The sequence below is a fragment of the Typopeltis vanoorti genome, chromosome 9 (genome assembly GCF_054136105.1).
Source record: "Typopeltis vanoorti isolate ZY-2024b chromosome 9, IOZ_Tvanoo_1.0, whole genome shotgun sequence".
In the NCBI taxonomy this organism is placed as follows: domain Eukaryota; kingdom Metazoa; phylum Arthropoda; class Arachnida; order Uropygi; family Thelyphonidae; genus Typopeltis; species Typopeltis vanoorti.
In genome coordinates, this window is record NC_143557.1 from 111,266,691 (window position 1) to 111,290,605 (window position 23,915).

At 34.5% G+C, this 23,915-nt stretch overlaps 1 protein-coding gene across 1 annotated transcript in view; it reads left to right on the forward strand.

The window, feature by feature from the left end:
* The window catches only part of LOC150103424 (dynein regulatory complex subunit 4-like), a 199,200-nt gene that overhangs the window by 111,332 nt on the left and 63,953 nt on the right, over positions 1–23,915 (forward strand). Inside the window, exon 7 of the mRNA XM_090398147.1 lies at positions 13,266–13,352. Coding sequence (XP_090254273.1) covers positions 13,266–13,352 — 87 coding nt within the window. The remainder of the gene's footprint in view (positions 1–13,265; positions 13,353–23,915) is intronic.

Genomic DNA, 23,915 nt, shown 5'->3' on the forward strand with positions numbered 1-23,915 from the left:
CCCTCTGTCTCCAACATTTTTCAAAATTTACATTAATGAAATATTAATACAGTGGAACACCTTAAACAATCAAGGTATAATTATTATTTGCGGATGATCAGGTAATAATATCAGATAAGGAAGACAATTTACAAAGAGCAATATATAATTTAAACATTATAGTAGAACAGTTTGGAATGAAAATTTCCAACGATAAAACTAAAACAATCATTTTGTGGACAAACTTTAGTTAGAAGCAAAATAGTTATTAATAATAAAATAATAGAACACATAAATACTTTCAGTTATCTTGGATGTAAAATATCATATGAAGGAGAGTGTCAAAGCTGTATAACTGAGAGGAGACTTCCACATAGCCTTTAAAGGAATGCGGAGAACTGACCAGGGCTTCTGACCTAATGTCCAATCCTCACCTTCTCGTGGTGCACCCTGTTGGGTATATACCTGGATACTGAACGAACGAGGATGGGCTGGCAATTTGGGATTTAGCCGACCAAATTGTATTCTTATGAGCTTAAACCAATATACAAAATGATGGTACAACATGACAAAATTTCATGCCAGCTGGAGCATCTCCTGGTTAAACAAGGCCCCCGTTGTTTTTTGCCAGGGAACCAGGGCAAACAGCGAAAAGTCAGCTACTGGAACAAATCTGAAAGCACACCCAAATCGGCATCACCAGAGTTAAAGATCGGTACTATCAACATAAGATACCCGAATGGCAAAGATATGGAGCTAACTGAGAAATTAGATAAGTACCAGATCGACATAATACGGGTGACTGAAACAAAAAAGACAAAAACTGGTGAGATCTTTCTGAGCAATAAATACAAAATGTTATATTCAGGCAATGACAATCAAGGAAAAGAAGCGGTAGCCATAGTATTCAACACTAAATACGAGGCTAATCTTCTTGAATGGCAGGCAGTCTCAAGTAGAATGATGTGGGCAAATATGAGAATGGGGAACTGGACAATGAGACTTATTTGTGCCTATGGTCCCACAGAAGGCTCTACTAAAGTAGAAATGGAGGAATATTTTGAGGCTCTAGAGAAAGCTACTGACACAATGAAAAAGAAAAACTTGTTCCTGGTTGGGATCTAAATAGCAGAGTAGGAAGTGATTGTCAGACATACAAAAATATTTTGGGAAAATTTGGAGAAAAGAACAAAGCTAATGATAATGGCAAATACCTGCTGGATTTCTGCTCAGCACATGGACTAGTTATTACTAACACCATGTTCCAACATAAAAATGTACACAAATTCACATGGAGAGAAGAGGCAAGGAATAAGAAAAGTCTCGTTGACTATGTTATTGCTGATAGTGATTTTCTCCTTGATGCAGGTCACCAGAGTGTACAGAGGATTTGAAATTGGAAGCGATCACTATTTATTCTTGAGCAGGATAAAATTGAATTTCATATTGAAAAGAATGATATGTAAGAAAGTTTTAAAGCAAATAAAAGTTGAGCAGCTCTCAGATGTGAACTGTAGGCTAAAATACACAAAGATTATTGAAGAAAAAATGAAAGAGTTTGAGAACAGGAACCAAACCTTGGAGATTAAGTGACAAACCTTGAAGAAAACCCTGCTTGATTCAGCCAGAGAGGCATGTGGTGAGGTTGTCTGCAAGGATAGAAAAATCAGAACTTCCTGGTGGACACAGGAAGTTAAAGAGGCAGTGAAGGAAAAGAAGAAAGCGCTCTTAGAGAATACAGAGGCAAATGTAAGAAAGCTAAACACTGTGTAAAACTAGCTAAACAAAAGTCATGGGAGCACTTTGGCAAGAACATAGGAAATAAATTAGAAGAAGGTGGTAAGATATTCTGGAGATTGTTGAAGAAGCTTAGAAATGGAGGAAAGAGTGCTGTTAAAGGAATTAGAGATGATAAAGATGTCATGAAAACAGGAGAAAAAAATATCCTTGAAGTATGGAGTAATTACTTCAAAAAATTGCTAAATGAAACAAGCAATGATAGCACAGTGGTAAAAAACACTCGACAGGCATACTGTCAGGAATACATATCCATACTTGAAGTAGAAAAAGCCATCCAAGGCTTGAAATGTGGAAAGGCAGCAGGAGTAGATGATATTCGACCAGAAATGCTGAAGTATGGTTATATAAAAGTCTTATAGTGGCTGCACTGCATAGTTCAGAAGGCCTGGACAGAGGGACGAATTCCTGATGATTGGAGTAGAGCTCTCATAGTACCCATATATAAAAAGGGAAATAAAACTGAATGTGAGAATTACCGAGGTATATCCCTATTGAGTGTTCCTGGTAAGATATATGCAAGTATACTTGAGAAACGGTTGAGAAGAATTGTGGAAGAAAAGATTGGTGAAGAACAAGCTGAATTCAGGCCAAATAGAGGCTGTCAGGATCAGATCTTCACTTTACGACAAATAGTCGAGAAAGCATGGAAATATAACAAAGATCTGTATTTAAGTTTTGTCGATCTGGAAAAGGCATATGACAGGGTTCCAAGAGAGAATCCATTCATTACTTTACAGTTATATGGTGTCAATGGCACATTATATCAAGCAATACTTAGTCTTTATTTGAGTTGCAAGTTAGCAGTTAGAATTGAAGGAAGTACAGGAAGATGGTTTAATGTTAAATCTGATGTGAGACAAGTATGTACATTATCCCCTCTCATATTTGTAGATTTGGGGACTCAAAAACACACTGTTGAACAGATTATTTTATTAATTACAAATAAAATAAAACTTGACGTTTCGACCTCTATATCGAGGTCATCATCGGAAGAATACAACTGTATACAGAACCAAGCTACTTGCTCATGCTTTCTATATCAATAAACTAAATCTACGTAGTTAATAAATCTTTTTTCTAGCCTGACCTCTAGTGATAGAAAGGAAAAACACAAATAAATAAGGAAAGAAATAAAATTATAAAAAAAAAAATATATATATATAAAATAAATAAAAAATAAAAAAATATATCTAAAAAAAAATATACAGGGTGTTCGGGATAAATTTGACATATTTATAATTAATTATATTTTTCCGTAAGTTACATGTATTAACACACACTTCTCTTCATTTAAAAGTTTGGACCCTTCTTCATTCATATACAAGATGTCAGAAAGGATGGATAGCTGGAACCCACCTGAATCATGGAAGAGAATAACTTGTATCATGATGATTCGTGCCTGCCATCAAAATAAGGATATTACGACTGCTGCCCAATGCTCCCTGAATACAGTAAAAACAATCAGGCATGAACTAGAGACTTGCAATGGTGACTACGAGGATGTAGCAAGAAGAAAGATCCCTAGCAGACGATCTGATTGTGTTCGTACAGCAGAATTCCTCGCAAATCTGCAGGAACAGGTGTTGAAGAACCCTGGCATTGGAATTCGGGCTTTGTTCGTGGAGTTGCTAACTGTAGTCAAGCCCTGGATAACAAGGGTAGCCAATGGTAGGCCGTATGTATGGCAGCAGGATTCGGCCCCTTGCCACACCTCTGGGAAAAGTCAAAAATGGTTGTCTGAAAATTTCTACGACTTCACCAGTCCAAATGTTTGGCCTCCAAACTCCCCAGACCTTAACCCCATGGATTATTTTGTATGGGGCGCAGTTGAAAAAGACACCAATCGCACTTCCAGTAATACAAAAGCCCAGTTAATGGATAAAATTAAAACAGTTTTTGCGGCCCTTCCCAGGGAGACTGTAGCATCAGCTTGTTCGAGGTTCCGAAGCAGAATTGAAGCTGTGATCGATGCTAATGGTGGTTATTTTGAGTAAATCTTGTTGATAGTATTGTAATTAACTCTGCCTGTAATGTTTTTTTGTCAATTCATTAAATTTAATAGATACAAAGAAGATTTTCTTTTTCCTTACGAAACTGTCAAATTTATCCCGAACACCCTGTATATATATATTATAAATAGATAAATGCAACTACAATAAACTGTTAGAGTCCTCAAGTATTAATATTCTGGATAGTTACAAAATGATTTCTTTCAGTTGCTATTGAATGTTTTAAACACTTCACCAGGTCACCAGGTTGTCTTCTTGCAGTGGGAATTTTTCTAATGCTAGTTTAGGATGTTATACAGGTTGTAGATGGGTCCTCCACATTCTTGAAATGGTGAGGCCATCATTTTTATTGAGATTTGGGTTGTGTTTGAGCATTTCACAAGAGTCTTTAAATTTTCTCTCAAACCATGTTTTGGTGCGGTGTAAAGACTTGGTATTTTTCCAGTCAATTCTATAGTATGTTTGGAGTACATGGTCAGAAAGGCCTGTTTTACCGAAGTGGAGGTATTTAATGTGTCGTTTTTGTTCGTCTTGTCTGATTGGGATAGTTCGCCCTGTTTCCCCTATGTATGGTATGTTACATGTGCAGTGTATTTTGTATACCCCTGGGTGTGCTAGGTGCGGAAGAGGATCTTTAGAGGAACTGAGTAGGTGTCTTAGCTTATTTGGGTGTTTAAAGGTGGTTTTAATGTTGTATTTGCAAAGTGTTCTATCTATTTTTTCAGAAATGCCTCTAACATAAGGAATGGCAATGGCATTCTTGAAATCTTTTTTGTTCTTACTGGTATCTTTATGGAGGATCTTGTGAATAGTTTTTTTATTGTATCCATTTTTGATAAATGTTTGGTTGATGATTTTGTATTCTTGGTTTAGAGCCTGTTCATTGGAACAAATAGTTAAGGCTCTGTGTTTAAGGGTGCTTATGACACCTAATTTTTGTGTTGGGTGGCGGTAAGAATTTTTGTGTATGTATTGGCCTGTGTGTGTAGGTTTGCGGTAAACTGAGAAGGAGAGACAGCCAGAGGGAAGACGTGTGACAAGTGTGTCTAGGAAAGGAAGAGAGTCGTTTTTTTCCATTTCAATGGTGAATTGGATACGTTTGTGTTGTTTGTTTAGGTGGCTAAGGAATGTATTTAGAGCTTCGCGGCCGTGGGGCCAAATGGCGAAAATATCGTCGACGTGTCTGAGCCAAATTTTGGGCTTTAGACATGCTGTCTCTAGAGCACGTTGCTCAAAGTCTTCCATATAAAAGTTAGCTATTGGGGGAGAAAGTGGTGAGCCCATGGCTGTACCTTCTTTTTGAAGGTAAAAATTGTTTTGCCATACGAAATATCTGGAGCGGAGTACGTGGGCAAAAAGGGCCGTGATGTCATGTGGAAATATGTTCTGTAGTAGCAAGATCGTATCATTGATTGGGACATTGGTGAAAAGGGAAGTTATGTCAAAGCTGACTAATAAATCTTGGTCGGTGAGTGTAATGTTTTTGATTTTACTGATGAAATGTTGTGTATTTTTTATGTAGGAAGGGGACTGACCTACCAATTCCTTGAGTGTGGCAGCTAATTTTTTTGCTAAGAGATAATTTGGGCTGTCAGTTCCTTCAACGATCGGGCGAAGTGGTGTGCCAGGTTTGTGTATTTTTGGCAGGCCATAAATTCTGGGCACACGGGCATACTGAGGTATTAATTTTTTTGTCGTTTCTTCGTGCCATGTGTGGACGGATTTGATTAATTCAGTTGTTTTCTTTTTTTACGTTTTGTGGGGTTGTAGTTAACCTTTTGGTAGGTATTATGGTCCGATATTAACTGGTTCATTTTTTCAATGTATGTCGTCCGGTCTAAAAGGACGGTGGAATTGCCTTTATCGGCTTTCATTATTATAATATCCTGGTTATTTTTTAAGGGCTAGATTTTCGGTTTTGTTTATGTTGGTGTTTAGTTTTTTGTTAGAATTTAGTATACACGATGTTTCCATTCATATTTTATCAGCCAGAACGGTGGGGAGGGATCGTAAACCTCTCTCGATATGATACACGATATCAAGCTTGTTTACTGAATTCTAACAAAAAACTAAACACCAACATAAACAAGTGGTAGGAAGTCAATTGAATAAATTTATATGGAATAAGAGAGAAATTAGTCAGAACACTAAATTAGCTGTATACAAGACAATGTTTAAACTAGTTTTAACTTATGGATCTGAGAGCTGGGTCAGAAGTAAAACACTTGACCAAAGACTAGAGACCCGCAGATATGAGAGTCCTGAGAAAGATTACAGGTGTGAACAGATGGCATCAATGGCAATATCATATTAAAATCAAGGATATTAGGAGAGAACTTGACATTGTCAGCATCCAGGAATGCGTTAGCAGAGCTAATCTCACGTGGTATGGTCACTTAAACAAAATGGACGAGGAAAGATTAGTAAAATAAGTGTTCTCTGCCAGGTTGGCAGGAAAACGACTGAGAGGAAGACCAAGATATAGGTGGATTGATACAGTACAAAGTGCCTTAGACCATTGAAATATAAGATCTGATAGTTGGAGTCTTGACAAGTAACAGACTGATTTGAAGGAAAATTGTAGATAGGAAGTTAGTAATGATGTAAATTTTTCATGTAGTACTGTCATATCCTGTACACCCCTTGAGGGTACATGTCAGGAATTTGATGATGATGAGGAGAAAAAGACGTAAAATTAAAAACTTCGAAATGTTTTGCAGATTATAGTAAGCTAAATAGAACACTCAACCCAAATATAGTACAAAATGAAATGCTTGAAAATATACAATACTTGAACAGTGCCCACATTATTATATGGCAGTGAAATTTGGGCAATTAACAAACAAGATAAACAAAGAATAAAAAACAAGTGAATTCAAATTTATGAGAAGAACTGCAAAATATGCATTATTAGATCAAAAAAAGAATGAGGACATTTTATAAAAGAACTAAAAACAAAATCAATAGAAGAAAAACTAAACAATTATATACAAAAATGGATTGAACATGTAAACCGAATGGCCAATACCCAATATCCTAAACAAATACTAAAATATAAGCCAATTGGAAAAGAGAAGGCAAGGTAGACCTCAAAAAAGGATATTGGATGGATAATGAGACCGGAACAGACCAATAAGGTCTATACCTGTAATTAGTGTTATGATGATGATCTGTACAGTTTCCAGGGATGATCTCTCGTTCTTGTATCACCTATTATCCTATACAATAATTCCCCTGTATCTATTTCATAGGCTCCTCTCAGAACTTATATGTCTCAATCACATCCCCCCCCCTCTTCTTCCTATCTGTCAAGCTCTCAAGACTGCATTCCCTCAATCTGTCCTCAAGCTCACTATTCCAATCCCCCTGAGACAGTCTTAGGTATTGGCCTCTGCACTCTCTTCAATGTTTCTGCACAGAAATCCAAATAAGGCTTAGTGCCTTATACAGTGGAACTATTACCTCTTTATCCATATTTATAGCAGCATTTTTCTTGGTAACCCTTCACCTTTCGTAATGTTTCTCCTGAATATCAGTCTTCTATCCATCAAGATTCTCCAGATCCCTTGCCTCATCCACATCCTGATGCAAAATTCTTCCAATATGATAAACCTCACTCCATCTTTTCTGGCCAGACTGCATAACTTTACACTTATCATCATTGAAATGACATCTCCTTTCTTTAGCCCAAAGCATCAACTTATTGAAATCCGCTTGTAACAACATGTCGGAACTTCTTAATTTAGCACCATCAGCAGACAAGTGAATATCTCCTTTTGCACTATGAACTATATCAGTGATATAAACAACAGTGCCCCTAGAATAGAACTCCTGTGGCACCCTCATCACCTTCCTTTTTTGGGGGGGGAGGGGGACACTGCATTCCCATACACAACTTGTTGGTTCCTATCAGTCAACCATCTGTAACCAACAATCAAATGAATATGCAGCCCCATCCTGCTCAGTTTCAACAGTAGTTATTGATGAAATGATTTAGCATAATCCATGTAAATCACGGTATAAGCTTCTTCCCTGTCCAATACACTAGACACTTATTATAAAATGTAACCAAATTATTAAAGCATGACATCCCCTTAACAAACAGATGCTACTCTCTCTTGAAAGATTTCTATTCTTGTCAGTCTAGGTTTGTATTCTGTCTCTAACCAGCCTCTCTCACAGTTTCACCGCTACACTTGATATATGCACTGACCTATAGTTTGACACTGCTGACTTGATTCTCCCTTATGCAGTAGCACTATTTTTTCCTCTTTCCACTCTTCTGAGATGATGCCTGTTGCCAGGCTTCTGTTGAACACCCAAGTCAAAGGCACTGCCAGCTCTTTTGCGCATTCCAGTAGTATATGTGGTGATATCCCACCCATTCCCACAACCTTATTAACATCAAGGTTACTTAATATTCCAAACACTTCCCACTCTTGAACTGTCAGTCTCTTAACCCCCCCCCCCACACACACGAAATACCCTAACTAAATACTCATTGAACATTTCTACTGTATCTTCAGCAGATGTGATTCTTGTTCCATCTCCAGCAAGTAAAGTCAGTCTTCTGTATTCACTCTTTCTTCTACTAGCAGCATAACTGCAGAATTCTCTGTGGTTTTGCTTTACTGCTTCAGCCAGTATCTTTTTGTATGCCAATTCTCTTTCTTTACTAAACTTGTCACTTTCCTAGCCTGCACCTTTTACTCGTCATGTGGCCGAGGGATACCCCTGTCCTTTATATCTTCTCCATAATATCCTCTTTCTCAGAAGCTCCTGCATAATTTCATGTTTCATCCATTTTACTCCTACTTTCTTTATCCTCCAAACCTTAGGAATACAATCTGACATTGATATAAGTAATTGATTCCAAACCAAGTTCCAGGCACTGCTGAGATCTCTTCCCTTCACCTGATTATACCACTGCACATCACTACTCTGTTTCCTTAATTCATCATAGTCCCTTGTTCTCTAATTCTACACATCTGTTTCTCTCATGTTCTGTGAAGTTTGTATCTGCTTAGCCACTCTCCATGTCAGAACCACATGCCCACACTCCCTAATTTGTAGCATCATGGTGACAGCGCCTGTTATCACTGTATGAGATATTGTTAAGTCTAACACTTGAGTCCCACATGTTGCTTCTGCGATGCTGCATAAGATTGTTGTCCCTAAATAGCTCACGAAATTCAATTGCATTATTCTTATAAGATATTTCCCACTTCCATTCAACATAGTTAGTCGTCCATTGTCATCATCCTCATGTGAACATTTCTGAATCATCTCCTTCTGCATTCTCTGGCCAGAGGCAACAAAAAAGGATAACATCTGAATTCAACAAAGATAAATATAGAATATTCATCTCTTGTGCCACTGACAGTTTCATCTTCTTCACCAAAGCTATTGGGCACAACTTTTGTTCATCTGTGCTACCTCCTCTTTCTTACCCTAATGGCAGCATTGTTTCATTACCTAAAGACAAAGTTGATGCCATGGCTTCATTCTTCTCTTCTAATTGGTCACTTGCCTCTGGATCCTTTCCACCACTTATTCATTCCCAAGAAACCCAGAGTTCGTTACCTTTCTCCTTGTATATCCTTCACAACATTTTCTCTTTTAGCAGCTGATGCTTAATGATACTACTCATCCATCTGACTCTTACCCAATTTATCCTCCTGACCTTGGGTGTACAGTGTGCTAGTGCTTCCTCCAGATACCTCTTGACTATATAAAGATCTACAAAGGTAGGACTTTATACCATAGCACTGCTTCAGCTGCTTCCTAAGTGCATCATAAGCACCAGCCTTGTAGTTCTAGTTCCACATATATCCTTTCTTAACTGGAATTTTCACATTTTTCTAGTGATTGGGGATAGTGATCACACATGATCACTATCCCCAATTGTAGGTATTGGTATCAGCATTGCCTCCAATTGGAAGCAATACTGCTTGCTACTTTAGTTATGGACAGGTCCTCCGATCCTATAATGAGATCACCACTTATACTCCGAGTTCCCTCCATCACATTCTGCTTCAAGTAATTATCTCTCAGTAGGTGTATAAATTCCATTTCCTTCCTGCCATGTGAATTTTTCTTCCTTCCAGTCTATATCTCCATAGTTGAAGTCCCCCATAATAATCACTTGACCTGTACTCATACTAATTTGCTGATTCATATCTTCCAGATCATCCATCAAACCTCCTGGCCTTGATCTCACACCAAACAAATGAACAGCCACTCTCCTGCCTATCTCTAATTCTTAATGGCTGCAATTCATCTGCTATCATCAGCAGTCCCCCCCCCCCCCCCATTCGCATTCTGTTCCTGTAACTATATCATCTGCTGTTAGCCAAGCCTCTCCAATGTCTATAACTTTTGGCAAGGTTGCTAACCAATGCTAAAAACTCATCCCTCTTTACAACCTTTTATGGGTGGAATTTTCACATACACAAAAAAATAAAACTGCTTAAACCAGACTTTTTTAAATAACATGTGAAGATATTTAAATTTAAATAGCATATTAAAACATTATTTCATATTAAAACTTTTTTTTGTACTACTTTGTTGTATTAATCTGCAGATGCATATCTTCCACGTCATCCCTGGCATCCTCTGGCCTATAGCAGCAATCAATTTTATATTTTGTTCTGTTTGCCTCAATCTCACACCATATTGACTGAAAAGAACTGCCATTTGCCAAACTGACTCCTACTCTTGTTGGCTGCAATTCATTTGCTATCATCAGCAGTCTCCCACCATCTACTCTGTATCATTGAAAGTACTAAATCCTTCACATTCTATGCCTATAACTTTTGGTGAGGTTACATTAATAACCAATGCCAAAAACTCCTCCCTCTTATTCCTGATACTTCTAGTATTAGTATATAGAAACTGTAGCATCCCCTTTGGCCCCAACCACCTTTATGTGTTTGATGGTTTTGAAATAGTCTGGATCTTCAGTGATCATTGATCCTAGGTAATTGAACTGCTTTACTTGTTCTATGTTATTGTTTCCTATTTTTATCTGTATTACTTCCCTTTTTCTTCCTATTACCATTAGTTTTGTTTTACTAAAATTGATTTTCATATCATGTTTGTTACTTGTTTGGTGCAGCTTGGTCAGGATATTTTCTAATTTTTCTTGGCTGTCTGTAGTATGTCATCAGCATACTTTAAATGTGTTATATTTCTTCCATTTACGGTTATGCCTTCACACATCTGTAGTCCTTCATCTACTACTTTTTTTAGGTACAGGTTAAATTAATATGGTGACAATGGACAGCCTTGCATAACTCCTTTTTTAATTGCTATTTGATCTGTTTTCTGTGTTTTTGTAATTGATTATTGCTTGTGTTTCTGAATAGTATTTCTTGATACAATTTAATAGGTATTTGTCGATCCCTCTGTTTTCTAGAATTTTAATAAGTTTGCTTCTGTTTATTAAGTCAAAAGCTTGTTTGAAATCGATATAACAGCAGTAGAGTTTTTTATTTTGTCTCTGATAAGATCTGCTAATCTGTTTAATGTGAAAATTGCATCTATTGTGCTTCTGCTATTTCTAAATCCTATTTGCTCTTTTTCCATCTGTTCTTCATAGGAATGTTTAACTCTGTTTTGAAGAATCCTGATGAATATTTTATAGCAATGGCTTAGAAGGGTGATAGGTCTATAGTTAGTGCAGGATCTGACATCTCCGTTTTTGTGGATGGGTATGATCTGGCCTGTTCTCCATTCTGTTGGTAAATTTTCTTTCTTTAGTATTTTGTTGAACAGTTCCCTTAGGTAACATAATAATTTCTCCCCCTTTTTCTAGAAGTTCTTTTTGAATGTTGTCTATGCCTGGTGCTTTATTATTTTTCATTTGTTTGATTGGGCTATGTATTTCTTCATTTAGTATGTCTTGTGTCAGAAGTTTTTCTTCTGGGTTGAAGGTTCTTGATCTATGTTTTCTTCAGCTGCAAATGTCTCTTTAAAATTATTAGTCCATATTTCTTTTATTGTTTCACAGCTACTTGTTGTGGTTCCATCTTTTTGCAATATTGAAACTGGGTTGGGTTCTAATAATTAGGCACTGCAAAGTTTGTCAATTGTAAAGAAGAATGAAGTGTACTCTCGTCAGCAATGCTATGGATAGGATTTGAAGTCGGTGAAAATAGGTAATTTACATACAGGAGGAAGGAGGTTAGTGAACATACAGAAAATACAGGTAATCCTGCATTGAGGAGAGAAACTCATCTACCATAGGATGATGGTTTCCTGAGCAAGGCTATTGCTTTGCCAGAGATCTGATTGAATGATTTAGAAATGTCAAGCACAACCATTTAAGTTTCTCCAAATCAATGGCTTGAGTCCAAAGAGCAGTGGTGAAGACAAGACAAAGATAATCTGATCTGTGGAATGAGAGTAGCAAAATCCATTTTGCTAGTCCTTAATTAGCTGGTAGGCCTCCAGGTGGTGAAAAAGTTGGAGTCGATGCTCTTCTCTGTGGTTTTTGAGACTGCTGAGGTGAGAGCAATTCATTTGGAGTTTATTACTATCTTTTTTTTTTTTTATGACAAATGGTCCATGTCACAACAGCATTTTTTAAATTAAATCCGTAGCTTTACTTGGTAGTTACATACTGCAGATGATTTATTTGTTCTTCACTGCAACATATAATTTTGCATTATTTCCAATCATTTTCTTAAATTTTGCCACTAAAAATCATTAAAAATGGTTTACACAAAAAATTTATGTGAAATGGTAAATTGTAGCAGTGAGCATAAATACCAAATTTTAAATTCTCTCCAAGTAAAGCAATGTAATGACTTTGCATCCTTTTGAAATGTTTGGCAAATTGTCTGAATTAACCCAGAATCTAAATGTTGAGGGAAAAAAAAAAAAAAAAAAAAAGACATTGTACATTTCATTCAATCTATTTCCTTTCGTTCAGCCATGATGGGATCCATAAATCCTGCTCTAGAGAAATGGAATGCTTTCAGGACATTTCAGGCTTCCAGTAAGCAGGATGGTTGTCTTGCACCAGCAGTGAAATTCATCTATCACCATCCATTTCTTCAAAAATGGAGGAACTTTAAAGGATATAAACCCATCAGGTTGAATATGTATGATAAGACATTTTTTGAAAACAACTCATGAAACAGATATCTTTAGATAATGTGTGTTTTACATGTTATTAAACATGTTCAGATTATGCAGTTATTATGTGAATATTAATTTAGCCTGTGTATCATGTATATTCACTTCAGATTTAAAGTGGTAATATTTTTAAAATCTGCTGTTCTCCAAAAAAATACAGCACCACTAATCACTTTACAGAATTCCTATTAACTTATTGGGACATATTAAAAATTTGGGATCAGGGTGCAGTTTTTTGTTGTTTTGTTTTGTTTTTTAATATTTTTTTAGCAATTAGAATTTTGCATGATTTGTCAAGCTCTAATCATATATATGTATATATATATATGTTTACAGAGTTTAAAGAATAAACTCAAATCCACAAACGAGGAAATAAATAATCTTAAATGGGAAAATGAAGTGTTAATACAACAGTTCAAGAAGGTAAGACATATTTCTACATATTTATTTTTTACATATTTTATAATAAATGTTTTTGCATGCTATAGATATCAAGTTCATAATTTAAATGCAGAATTTGTTATTTACATTTTTGATATTTTGAAGTGTTGGACTCAATTTTGATAAAAATATTTGATTAATATATTTATATACCATAGCCCCTCCCCCCATCCGCAGTTTCAGTTATCCGTGGTCAACCCCAGTCCGAAAATATTAAATGGAAAATTCCAGAAATAAACAATTTATAGGTTTTAAATTGTGTTCAGTAACATAATGAAATTTCACGCTGTCCTGCCTGGACAGGATATGTATCATCCCTTTGTTCAGTTATCCATGCCGTATTGTATAATCTACTTGCCCATTAGTCACCTAGTAACCATTTGAAAATATCATCATCATCATCATGCATATCAAGGATTTAGGCCTAGCGTGGCCTGTTCCGGCCTTAGAAGTCATCGTTGAATCGTTTAAGAGGCAATCTTTTTGTTTTCATTCTTTGAACATGTTCCATCCATTTATGTTTATATTTTTTAATTTTTTCTATTACTGGTTCTTGGTTTAATTCTTTCATAATTTATTTGTTTCTTTTGTGATCAAATAGGGTATACTCTGCAGTTTTTCTCATAAACTTCATTTCTTCTGTTATTAATCTTTGTTTGTCTTTTCGTTTTATTGTCTAGATTTCACTTCTATACATTAAGACTGGTAGGGCTAATGTATTGTATATTTTTAGTCTGGTTTGTTTTTGAACTAGGTTTGGTTTAAATATAGAGTTAATTACACCTGTTATTTTTAAATATTTTGCAATTTTTACGCTTATATCTTTTCCATTTTCATATGTGATCATACATCCTAGGTAGTTAAATGAATTCACCTGTTCTAAGATCTTGTTATCTATTACTATTTTAGTTCTTGCTGGATCTTGTCCTTTAAAGGCCATAGTTTTTGATTTTTCTGTTGATATTATCATACCATAATCTTTGGCTATCTCATTTAGATCTAATATAGCTCTAAATGAGATATCCTTAGATAATGTGTGTTTGACATGTTATTAAACATGTTCAGATTATGCAGTTATTATGTGAATATTAATTTAACCTGTGTATCATGTATATTCACTTCAGATTTAAAGTGGTAATATTTTTAAAATCTGCTGTTCTCCAAAAAAATACAGCACCACTAATCACTTTACAGAATCCCTATGAACTTATTGGGACATATTAAAAATTTGGGATCAGGGTGCAGTTTTTTTTTTTTTTTTTTTTTAAATATTTTTTTTTAGCAAATAGAATTTTGCATGATTTGTCAAGCTCTAATCATATATATATATATGTTTACAGAGATTAAAGAATAAACTCAAATCCACAAACGAGGAGATAAATAATCAGAATTTGTAATTATTATTTGGTCATTGGCAAAAAGGAGAGTGATTAAGTTCACTGTAGGAGAAAGTTTAATTCCTTGATGTAAATTTTTATTCCATTTTATTATTAAGTAATTAGATATTAAAAAGAGTTGCTGAGAGGGGACATCCTTGTCGTACCCCCTGGTTTATCTCTCTCGTATATGATAGCTCATGATTTAATCTTATTTGTGTTTGATTATTTTCATATATACTTGTGATAGCTTTTAGGATATTATTTGGTATTTGTCTTTCTTTTAATATGTTAAATAATATGTTTGTTTTAACTCTGTCAAATGCTTTTCAAAGTCAATAAATGCAATATGTGTTTCTAAATTGTATTCTCTTCTTTTCTCTATTATTAATTTTAGGCAAAAGACCAGGTCTATACATGATCGTCCTTTTCTAAATCCATTCTGTACTTCTAAAATAAAGTTTTCAGAATATTTCATTAGTTTGCTATTTAAGATTCTGCTATATATTTTTTAACAAGAATTTAGTATACTGATACCTCTGTAGTTTTTAGGGTCATCTCTATTACCTTTTTTAAAGATAGGAATCACAGTCGAATAAATTTTATTTAAAAATAATAAGAGTCTTTCTTTGAATCTTGTTCCTGCGTATTTATATAGTTCTAAACCTAGCTTATCTTCTCCAGGTGATTTTCTGTTTCTTGTTTCTTTCAGGCTGATTTATAATTCTTCTTTAGTTATTTCCTTTTCATTTTCGTTAATTGTTTGCCAGTTGTCTTTTTTAAAATATTTATCTGTCCACAATTCTGTGTACTTGGGGCATGAGTCCCATGCTACCAAGTGCGTCCTCGGGTTGCAGATAGGGGAATGGCTTCTGGATACAGAGGTTAACTGCGAATAAACAGGGAAACCTGTGAATAAGCAGTCATGGACAATGGGACGGCATCTACCAACAGGAAGTGGTGAGATAGACAGTGGCTTGGTTATCTCTATAAAAAGCCACACATTTCCACTGACGGGGATGTGACATGGCGCCATTAAATAAGTTACAGCCTGCTGGAAGTTGGGGCAGCAACAACTTTCATCCTGATCAGTGGAAGATCACCATAAGTGACAACGGTGTAAAGGATACTGTGGTAGGCGGATAATCATGAGGAATGAGAAACGACTAGCACACTGAGCCTCTCTAGAAGGCTATTGCTGGACAAGGAAGGCAAGGGGATACCACCTTGTTCTATTTTTCCCTAGTAAGATAGCAGTATGGATGGACATTCTAAAAGATAGTAAAGTGCACAATGGCTCATACTTGTGCACGGCAGGGGAAGAAGCAAGGCTTCCCAGGTCGTAAACCAGCAAAATCCTTGTACATTCATTGGGGCATGGAATGTGAGAAACCTCCTACAAATTGGAAAATTTAAAGAGAGAAATGGATAGATTAAAAATAGCCATATTGGGAATTAGTGAAATGAGATGGACTGGAACTGGAGACTTTTGGAGTGGTGATTACAGAATCATTTATTCAGGTTGATGAGACAGCAAAAAATGGAGTCACGGTGGTTCTCAATAAGGAATGGGGAAGAAGAGTAATCAACTCAGTAAAATGTAGTAGCAGATTGATAATGGTAAAACTAGAAGCAAAACCAACAAATATTACAATAATACAAGCTTACATGCCTACTAGCGACCACAGTGATGATGAAGTTGAGAGAGTATATGTAGATATTGAGAATCTAATCAAACTGACCAAGAAGGAAGATAATCTTATTGTCATGGGGGATTGGAATGCAGTCATTGGTGAAGGCAAAGATGGTAGAGAGGTGGGAAAGTATGGACTTGGATGCCGAAATGAAAGAGGAGATAGACTTTTGGAGTTCTGCCACCAATTCAATCTGATCATTACTAATACCTGGTATGAGGTACCAAAAAGAAGAAGGTATACTTGGAAAATGCCAGGGGATATAGGAAGTTACCAAATAGATTATATTATGACAAGAAATAGATTTAAAAATCAAGTAAAATCATGCAAAAGTTACCCGGGAGCTGATGTTGATAGTGACCACAATTTGGTTTTATTGAAATGTAATCTGAAATTTAAAAAGTTGTCACAACCAAGGAAAAGGCCCAAATGGAACATAAGTAACCTGAAAACAGAGGAAACCATAGAAACTATAAACAGCAAACTGATAAAAGCATTAAAACTGGAGAGAGGGAAAAGAAAAACATAGAGGAAAAATGGACTCATTTGAAGGATACAATCATCAGGGCTGCCAATGACTGCATAGGATTAAGGAAGAAGCAAATAAAAAACCATGGATCACCCAGGACATTCTAGATCTAATAGATGAAAGAAGAAAATACAAAACCTCCCTAAAGGAAGAAAGCAAAGACAAATATAAACATATTTAAAAAATATGATAAATAGAAAGTGTAAAGAAGCAAAAGAACAATGGTATACAGAGAAATGTAAAGAAATAGAAGATCTAACAAAGACTGGAAGAATCGATAAAGCTTATAACATTATAAAAGGAATAAGCCAGCAAAACAAGACAAGAAGTACAATTATCAAAAATAAACAGGGGAACATACTTATAGATAAGGAAGAAATTTCAGAAAGATGGAAGGAGTACTTAGAAGATCTAGATGAAGATGAAGGCTATAGAAGATGAAACAAGACTTGATATGGAAGAAACTGGTCCAACTATATTAAAAGATGAATTTGAATGGGCACTGAATGAATTGTCAGCCAACAAGGCACCAGGCACTGATAACATCCCCTCAGAATTAATAAAATACTCAGGAAACATAACTAAGTCATACCTTTTCAAGATCATAAAGGATATTTATGAAACAGGGATTCATCCCCAAAGATTTTACACAATGCTCTATCATACCCATTCCTAAAGTAAATAATGCAAACAAGTGTGAAAATCATCGAACGATAAGCTTAATATCACATGCTTCGAAAATACTACGCAGAATTATACAAAAAAGACTAACAAAGAAGGTTGAAGAATATGTTGGCAATGACCAGTTTGGGTTCAGGAAACAGTAGGGGACAAGAGAAGCAATCCTAGCTCTAAGAACAGTTATTGAAAGAAGATTGGAGAAGAATCAAAATACTCTAATAGTCTTTCTTGACTTGGAGAAAGCCTTCGATAGCATTGACTGGAATCAAATGTTTCACCTCCTAAAATCAAGAAAGGTAGATCGGAGAGATGGAAGGCTCATATTTAATCTTTACAAGCATCAAGAAGCCCTAATAGAAGCAGCCAGCAATACAACAAAAACTGCAATAGCAAAAATACGTAGAGGTGTAAGACAGAGGTGCTCTCTTTCACCCATATTGTTTAATCTGTACATTGAAGATGCAATAAATAAACTGAAAGAACTAATAGAAACTGGAACTAAGATAAATGGAATTGATATTAACTGGCTACGGTTTGCGGATATAGCAGTTTTAGCTGGTAACGAAAACAAACTGAAAGCCACCCTAACAAAGGTGGAAGAAAAAAAAGCCACCCTAACAAAGGTGGACGGTACATTGCGCCCTTCGATTGGAATAGGCCTAAGTTCGATTCTCGTCGCGATGGGAGGAATCTTTATCTGGTCGATTTCAATCGATGGTGAGTTAGCCGATCTCATACGGAGGTAGCAGGGTTTTTTCTCCCGGAAACTCGGGTTTTTCATCCCGCATACATACAAATCGGCCCTTCAGAACACACGCAATTTACAGACAAAAATTACTAGTTGTGGTGGTGTTGGAGGTGGGCGGTAGATGGCGTTGATTCGTAGTAGAGGTAAGGTGTAGAGATAGTTGAAGATGTCCTCCCGCGATGAGTCTTCGGACTCCTTGGAGGTATCAGGAATAATAATAATAATAATAAAAAATCTTCACACAGTACAGCCTAAAAATTAATTATAAGAAAACAAAATTATTAATTACAAGTAAAGCAAATCCAATGAAAATAAACCTGGAAATAAATAATAACCTACTACAACAGGTATCCTCTTTTAAATATCTTGGAAGTCTTATCACAGAAGATGGAAGAAACCAATCAGATATTAAAGCACGAATAATCCTAGCCAAAAAAGCATTCTATAACAGAAGAAACATTTTTACCAGTAAAGGACTTAGCATCCAGCTCAAAAAAAGGCTAGTGAAAACATACATATGGAGCATTGCACTATATGGTTGTGAGGCCTGGACTCTAACAAAACAAGACATGAAATAGTTGGAGGCATTTGAAATTTGGTGCTGGAGAAAGATGATGAAAATTAATTGGACAGAAAAGTAATGAAGAAGTTCTGAATATAGTTCATGAAGAGTGGTTATTAATGAAACACATCAATAAGAGAAGAAAAAGCCTAATTGGACACCATTTGGGGACTGACTACAGAAATAATGGAGGGGACTAGAAGGAAAGAGGCCACGAGGCAGACCAAGAATTTCATATATAAATAACATAATGATGCTAACTGGCGCTAAGAGCTATGAAGAGATAAAAAGGAAGTCACAAGATAGGATGTTGTGATGTGCTGCTATATTTACCAATTTTCGGATTGATGCGCCAAAGAAGAAGAATTCTGTGTAGTAATTTAGAAATTCTTCTAATTTCAATTCGGTGTTTAATTTTATGTTTTCTTTGGTATCTGCATTTAAGTGTTTCAAAATGTTATATACATTGGGTCTTATTTTATATAAATCATGTTCTAAATTAGAAACAAATTTGTTCCATGATTCTTTGTCTTTTTCTGACTTCTCTTTTAGCTATGGCTCTTATTCTTTTATATTCTATTTTATCTTCTAATCTTTTACTGCTTAACCATTTGTGATAGGCTTCTTTTTTCTCTTTGATTATTTCTTTATTTGTATCATCCAAGATCTTCAGTTTTTTTCCTTTTATTGAATTTTTTGGTCTTTCCTAAGCTTTCATTTGCTGCTGCATTTAGTATCGTTTTATATTAAGCCATTCTATTTCTTCATTTTGTTTTATTTTATCTAGATATTGGTTAATTCTTTGTTCATATAGCCATTGTACATTTGTGTCATTCAATAGTCTAGTTTTATAAACAAATGTTTCAAATTTTCTTTCTGTTTTTGTTACTTGTAGCCATTTAGGTGGTAATCTTAATTTTATTTTAACAAGGAAGTGGTCACTGCTTATTTCATATCCTCTGTGAACTCTAACATCTAGTGAAAATTTTGATATCTTTTCATTTAATATAAAATAATCTAATATTGATTTCCATCCTTGCTGCCCAAGGTATATTTATGTATGTCTTTATGTTTATAGAAGGAATTCATTATTTTTAGGTTATTATATACTACAAAGTCAATCAATTTTTTACCATTCCTGTTTAGAGTATGTTCTCCATGTATTCTTATATTATTATTAATTTTCGTGTTTCCAATTCTTGCATTTTAAGTCTTTTGCTAAAATTACGTAATCATTTTTATTTATTTTATTATATATGTTTTGTAGCTGATTATAAAAATCAATATTATCCTGTTCTCTTCCTTCTTCTGGGGCATATAAACCAATTATTGTTAAATAGCCTCTATCTATTTTTATTCTAGCTTCTATTATTCTTTCATTCCATAATTTATAATGTTTTAACTGTTTTGAAAGGAAGTTATGAATCCGAATCATGACTCCTACTTGTGCTCCTTGGTCTCTATCGACTCCACTGTATATCACATTAAAATTTTTGGTTCTCATAGTTCCTTTTAATTTTTTTTTGTTTCATGATTACTGCTATTTTAAAATTTCTTTCATTTAATAGTTGGTCTAATTCTATTTCTTTATATGCTATTCCTCTTACATTCAAGTTTGCTATGTGTATTATATTTTGTCGTTTCCATTTTTGTTTTACCTTTTCCATTCCAGGGTCGTTATTTAAATTTGAAAATATTAAATGGAAAATTCCAGAAATAAATATTTCATAAGACTTAAATTGCGTGCCATTCGGAGTAGTTCTCGGTTATCAGATTGATTCTCACAGTATTGCAGTGCTTGTGTTCAAGTAACCTTTATTTTTCTTAATTATAATCCCAAAGCGCAAGAGTAGTGATGCTGGCAATTTGGATATGCCAAAGAGAAGCTGTAAAGTGCTTCCATTTAAGTAAAGGTTCTTGACTTCATAAGAGAAAAAACTAACATATGCTGAGGTTGCTAAGATTCCATTTACATTTATTTTATATGACTTATTGCAGTATATTGTTGTTGTTATTATTATTATTATTATTACGTTGCAAATCCAGGGAGTCCAAGAACTCATCGAAGGAGTACTAAGGGGTGATTCATGTCCCAGGCGGGACAGCTTGAAATTTCATCATGTTACTCAGAACAGAGTAACCTACTCTACAACTGTCCACCAACTACAACTAACCGCAGCTACACCAACGGCATCTACCGCCTACCACCACAACTGGTATTTTCACAGACAAACACAAGCATCCATGTCCAAGGTGGGATTCGAATCTGCAGCCTTTTGGCTGGAGAGCAAATACGCTAACCACTCGGCCAACCAGGCTAGCAAAATTATTATTACGTGACACCTGCAGGGAGTCCAAAGACTCATCGAGGGAGGGCACCTACTTTATAACTCTGTCTCCACCACTCAATCCACCAACGCCATCTACCACCCACCACCACACTGCAAATTGTTCTAATGTTCTATAATTGTTCTATTTTATTATTGTTATTAATCTTTTACTGTGCCTAATTTATAAATTAAACTTTATCATTGGTATTTATGTATGTATAGGAAAAAGCATAGTATATATAGCAATAGTGTTCAACCTTTTTTACTATGCAAGCTACTTTTCTATAAAAAGTTATTCAGCAATCTACTCTCTTATATATAAGTTATTCGGCGATCTACTCTCTTATATAGATCACATTCCCCCAACCTGATATCTGATTACACACAAATAAACAACTAAAAATAAATACACAACTAAAAACTTTGTGTATTTAAAAATTTGTTTATCACTTTTAATTATTTTAACACAACAAATATTTTAATACAACAAAAAAAAAAAAAAAAATATTGGAATAAAATATTTATTTCTCTATTTTGGAAAACCAAAGTTAATAAAAACAGATTGATTACAAACTCACAAGTTACAGGAAATGCTGGTCGATTAAAAAAAAAAAAAAGTTAATGTGAAATTTGGCATTGTTTGGACCTTGCAATATTTTCATAGTCTAGTTGATATGAAGAAGTGGCCAATCACAGACAATCATCCAAATGATCAGTTGTAATTTGGTTTCTTAATTGATTTTTTATGACGGTCATATTTGAAAAAGCGGATTCTGACAAGCATGTCGATCTGAAAACAGCAGAATTTTTCGTGCAATATCAGTTAATGTTGGGAATTTTTCATGTGCATACTTCCAAATGACTTCATTGTTTATTGATTTTAAATGTAAACTATTCTGAATGTTTATTATCTCAAGTTCTACTTCAGCTTGGTTTATATCAAACAGTCCACTAATTTTATTTGAAATTTCTGTGATGTTCAAATTTTCTTGAAATGGATTATTGATAAAAGATACAATCATTTCAGTTTTTTTTAAATCTTTAAATCTTGAATTTATTTCTTCCTCAACTAATTCTATTTCACGAATAAATTTTTTTAAATCATAGCGAAGCATTTCTTGATTTTGTTCAACAAATTTTAATAAATATGGGAGATGTCTGAATTTGCAGTCATTTATATTTTTCTTTAATAAAAATAAGTATTATTGGAAAATTTTTATTGAACTTCACATGTCAATTAAATTTTTATCTCTACCTTGTAACTCTAAATTTAAATTGCTTAATTTCGTACAGAAATCTACTAAAAATGATAAGTGTAACAACCATCTTTTACCACTCAATTGTGGATAAATATCTCCTTTTTCATCAAGAAAATTTTTTATATCGTTAATTAATACAAGAAATCTTTCTAAAAATTGACTTCTGCTGAGCCAGCAAACATTATTGTACAACAGAAGTTGCCGGCCATTGGAAAGTTGTTTGAACTCTTTCTGACTGACTTTGGAGATGTTTGCACTTAGAGCCTGCAAGCCTTTCTCATACATACAAGTTTCAATAACAATCTTTCTAATACCGCCATCTACAGCTTCGCCGACAAAAACATTGCCTTTGTTTTTAACACTCTAACATATTCTTATTAAAGCAGTATATACAGTTAGCTCCAAAAGAGTTATTTACAAAAATATCTAATACAAACTATACCGAGACAAACAAAGTTTTTTTTTTTACAATTTTCACATGGGACTTAACCTAAGTAAAAAGTCGATGTGTAATGTGCTTTGGAATATTTAATATTTAAGCTACAATCGAGTTTTTACACTTTGCTTCTAATCAAATTCACTCTGCCTGCTGTTTGACTTCCACTGATCCAAATTAATTCATTTACCTGGACTTATAAGAAAATTACTGATTTGACAATTTTAACAAAAAAATAAATAAACAATAGCAATACACTTAAAGTGAATTAAAAATAATACAAAATAATGATAAAGAAAATATTATGTTTTCAGTTTTAATTAAATTTATAAGTAAGGAGGAATACACAAGCGATCAACCAAAAATTGCTCCTCGATCGACCGGTCGATCGCGATCGATGGATTGAACACCCCCTGATATATAGAGTTCAGTACTATCCTTCATTTCTGGTATCCGCGGGGGTCTTAGAACGTATCCCTCACAAATAATGGAAGTAATCCTCCATTATCTTACGTATTATAAAATATCTCTGTTCTCTTCTTATTCTTACTCTCCATATAAATGGCCTTTTAATTTTGTGAGAGTTGACTGTGGCAATAAAAAAAATTGTTACTGTTCATTATGTTGCTACATGATTGTCATTTGTTATAGGCTTGCCCATTTAATATTAAATTAATCTGAAGTATAGTGTATTTTATTTAGGAATATACTGAAATTCTAAAATTAAAGTTTTGGTGAATTTAATTTTGGAAACTTGAACAACATTTTCACAATATATTCTAAAATGAAAACCTGAAATTAACACAAGTTTTCATTTCAGGTTACTTGGTTGCTTAATCAGGTTATTAAAAACAAAATTAAAAAAAAATCATGTTTTTAATTAATCTGTAAGGATATTTCTTAAACGTTTAAATTAAACCTTTAAGAAAT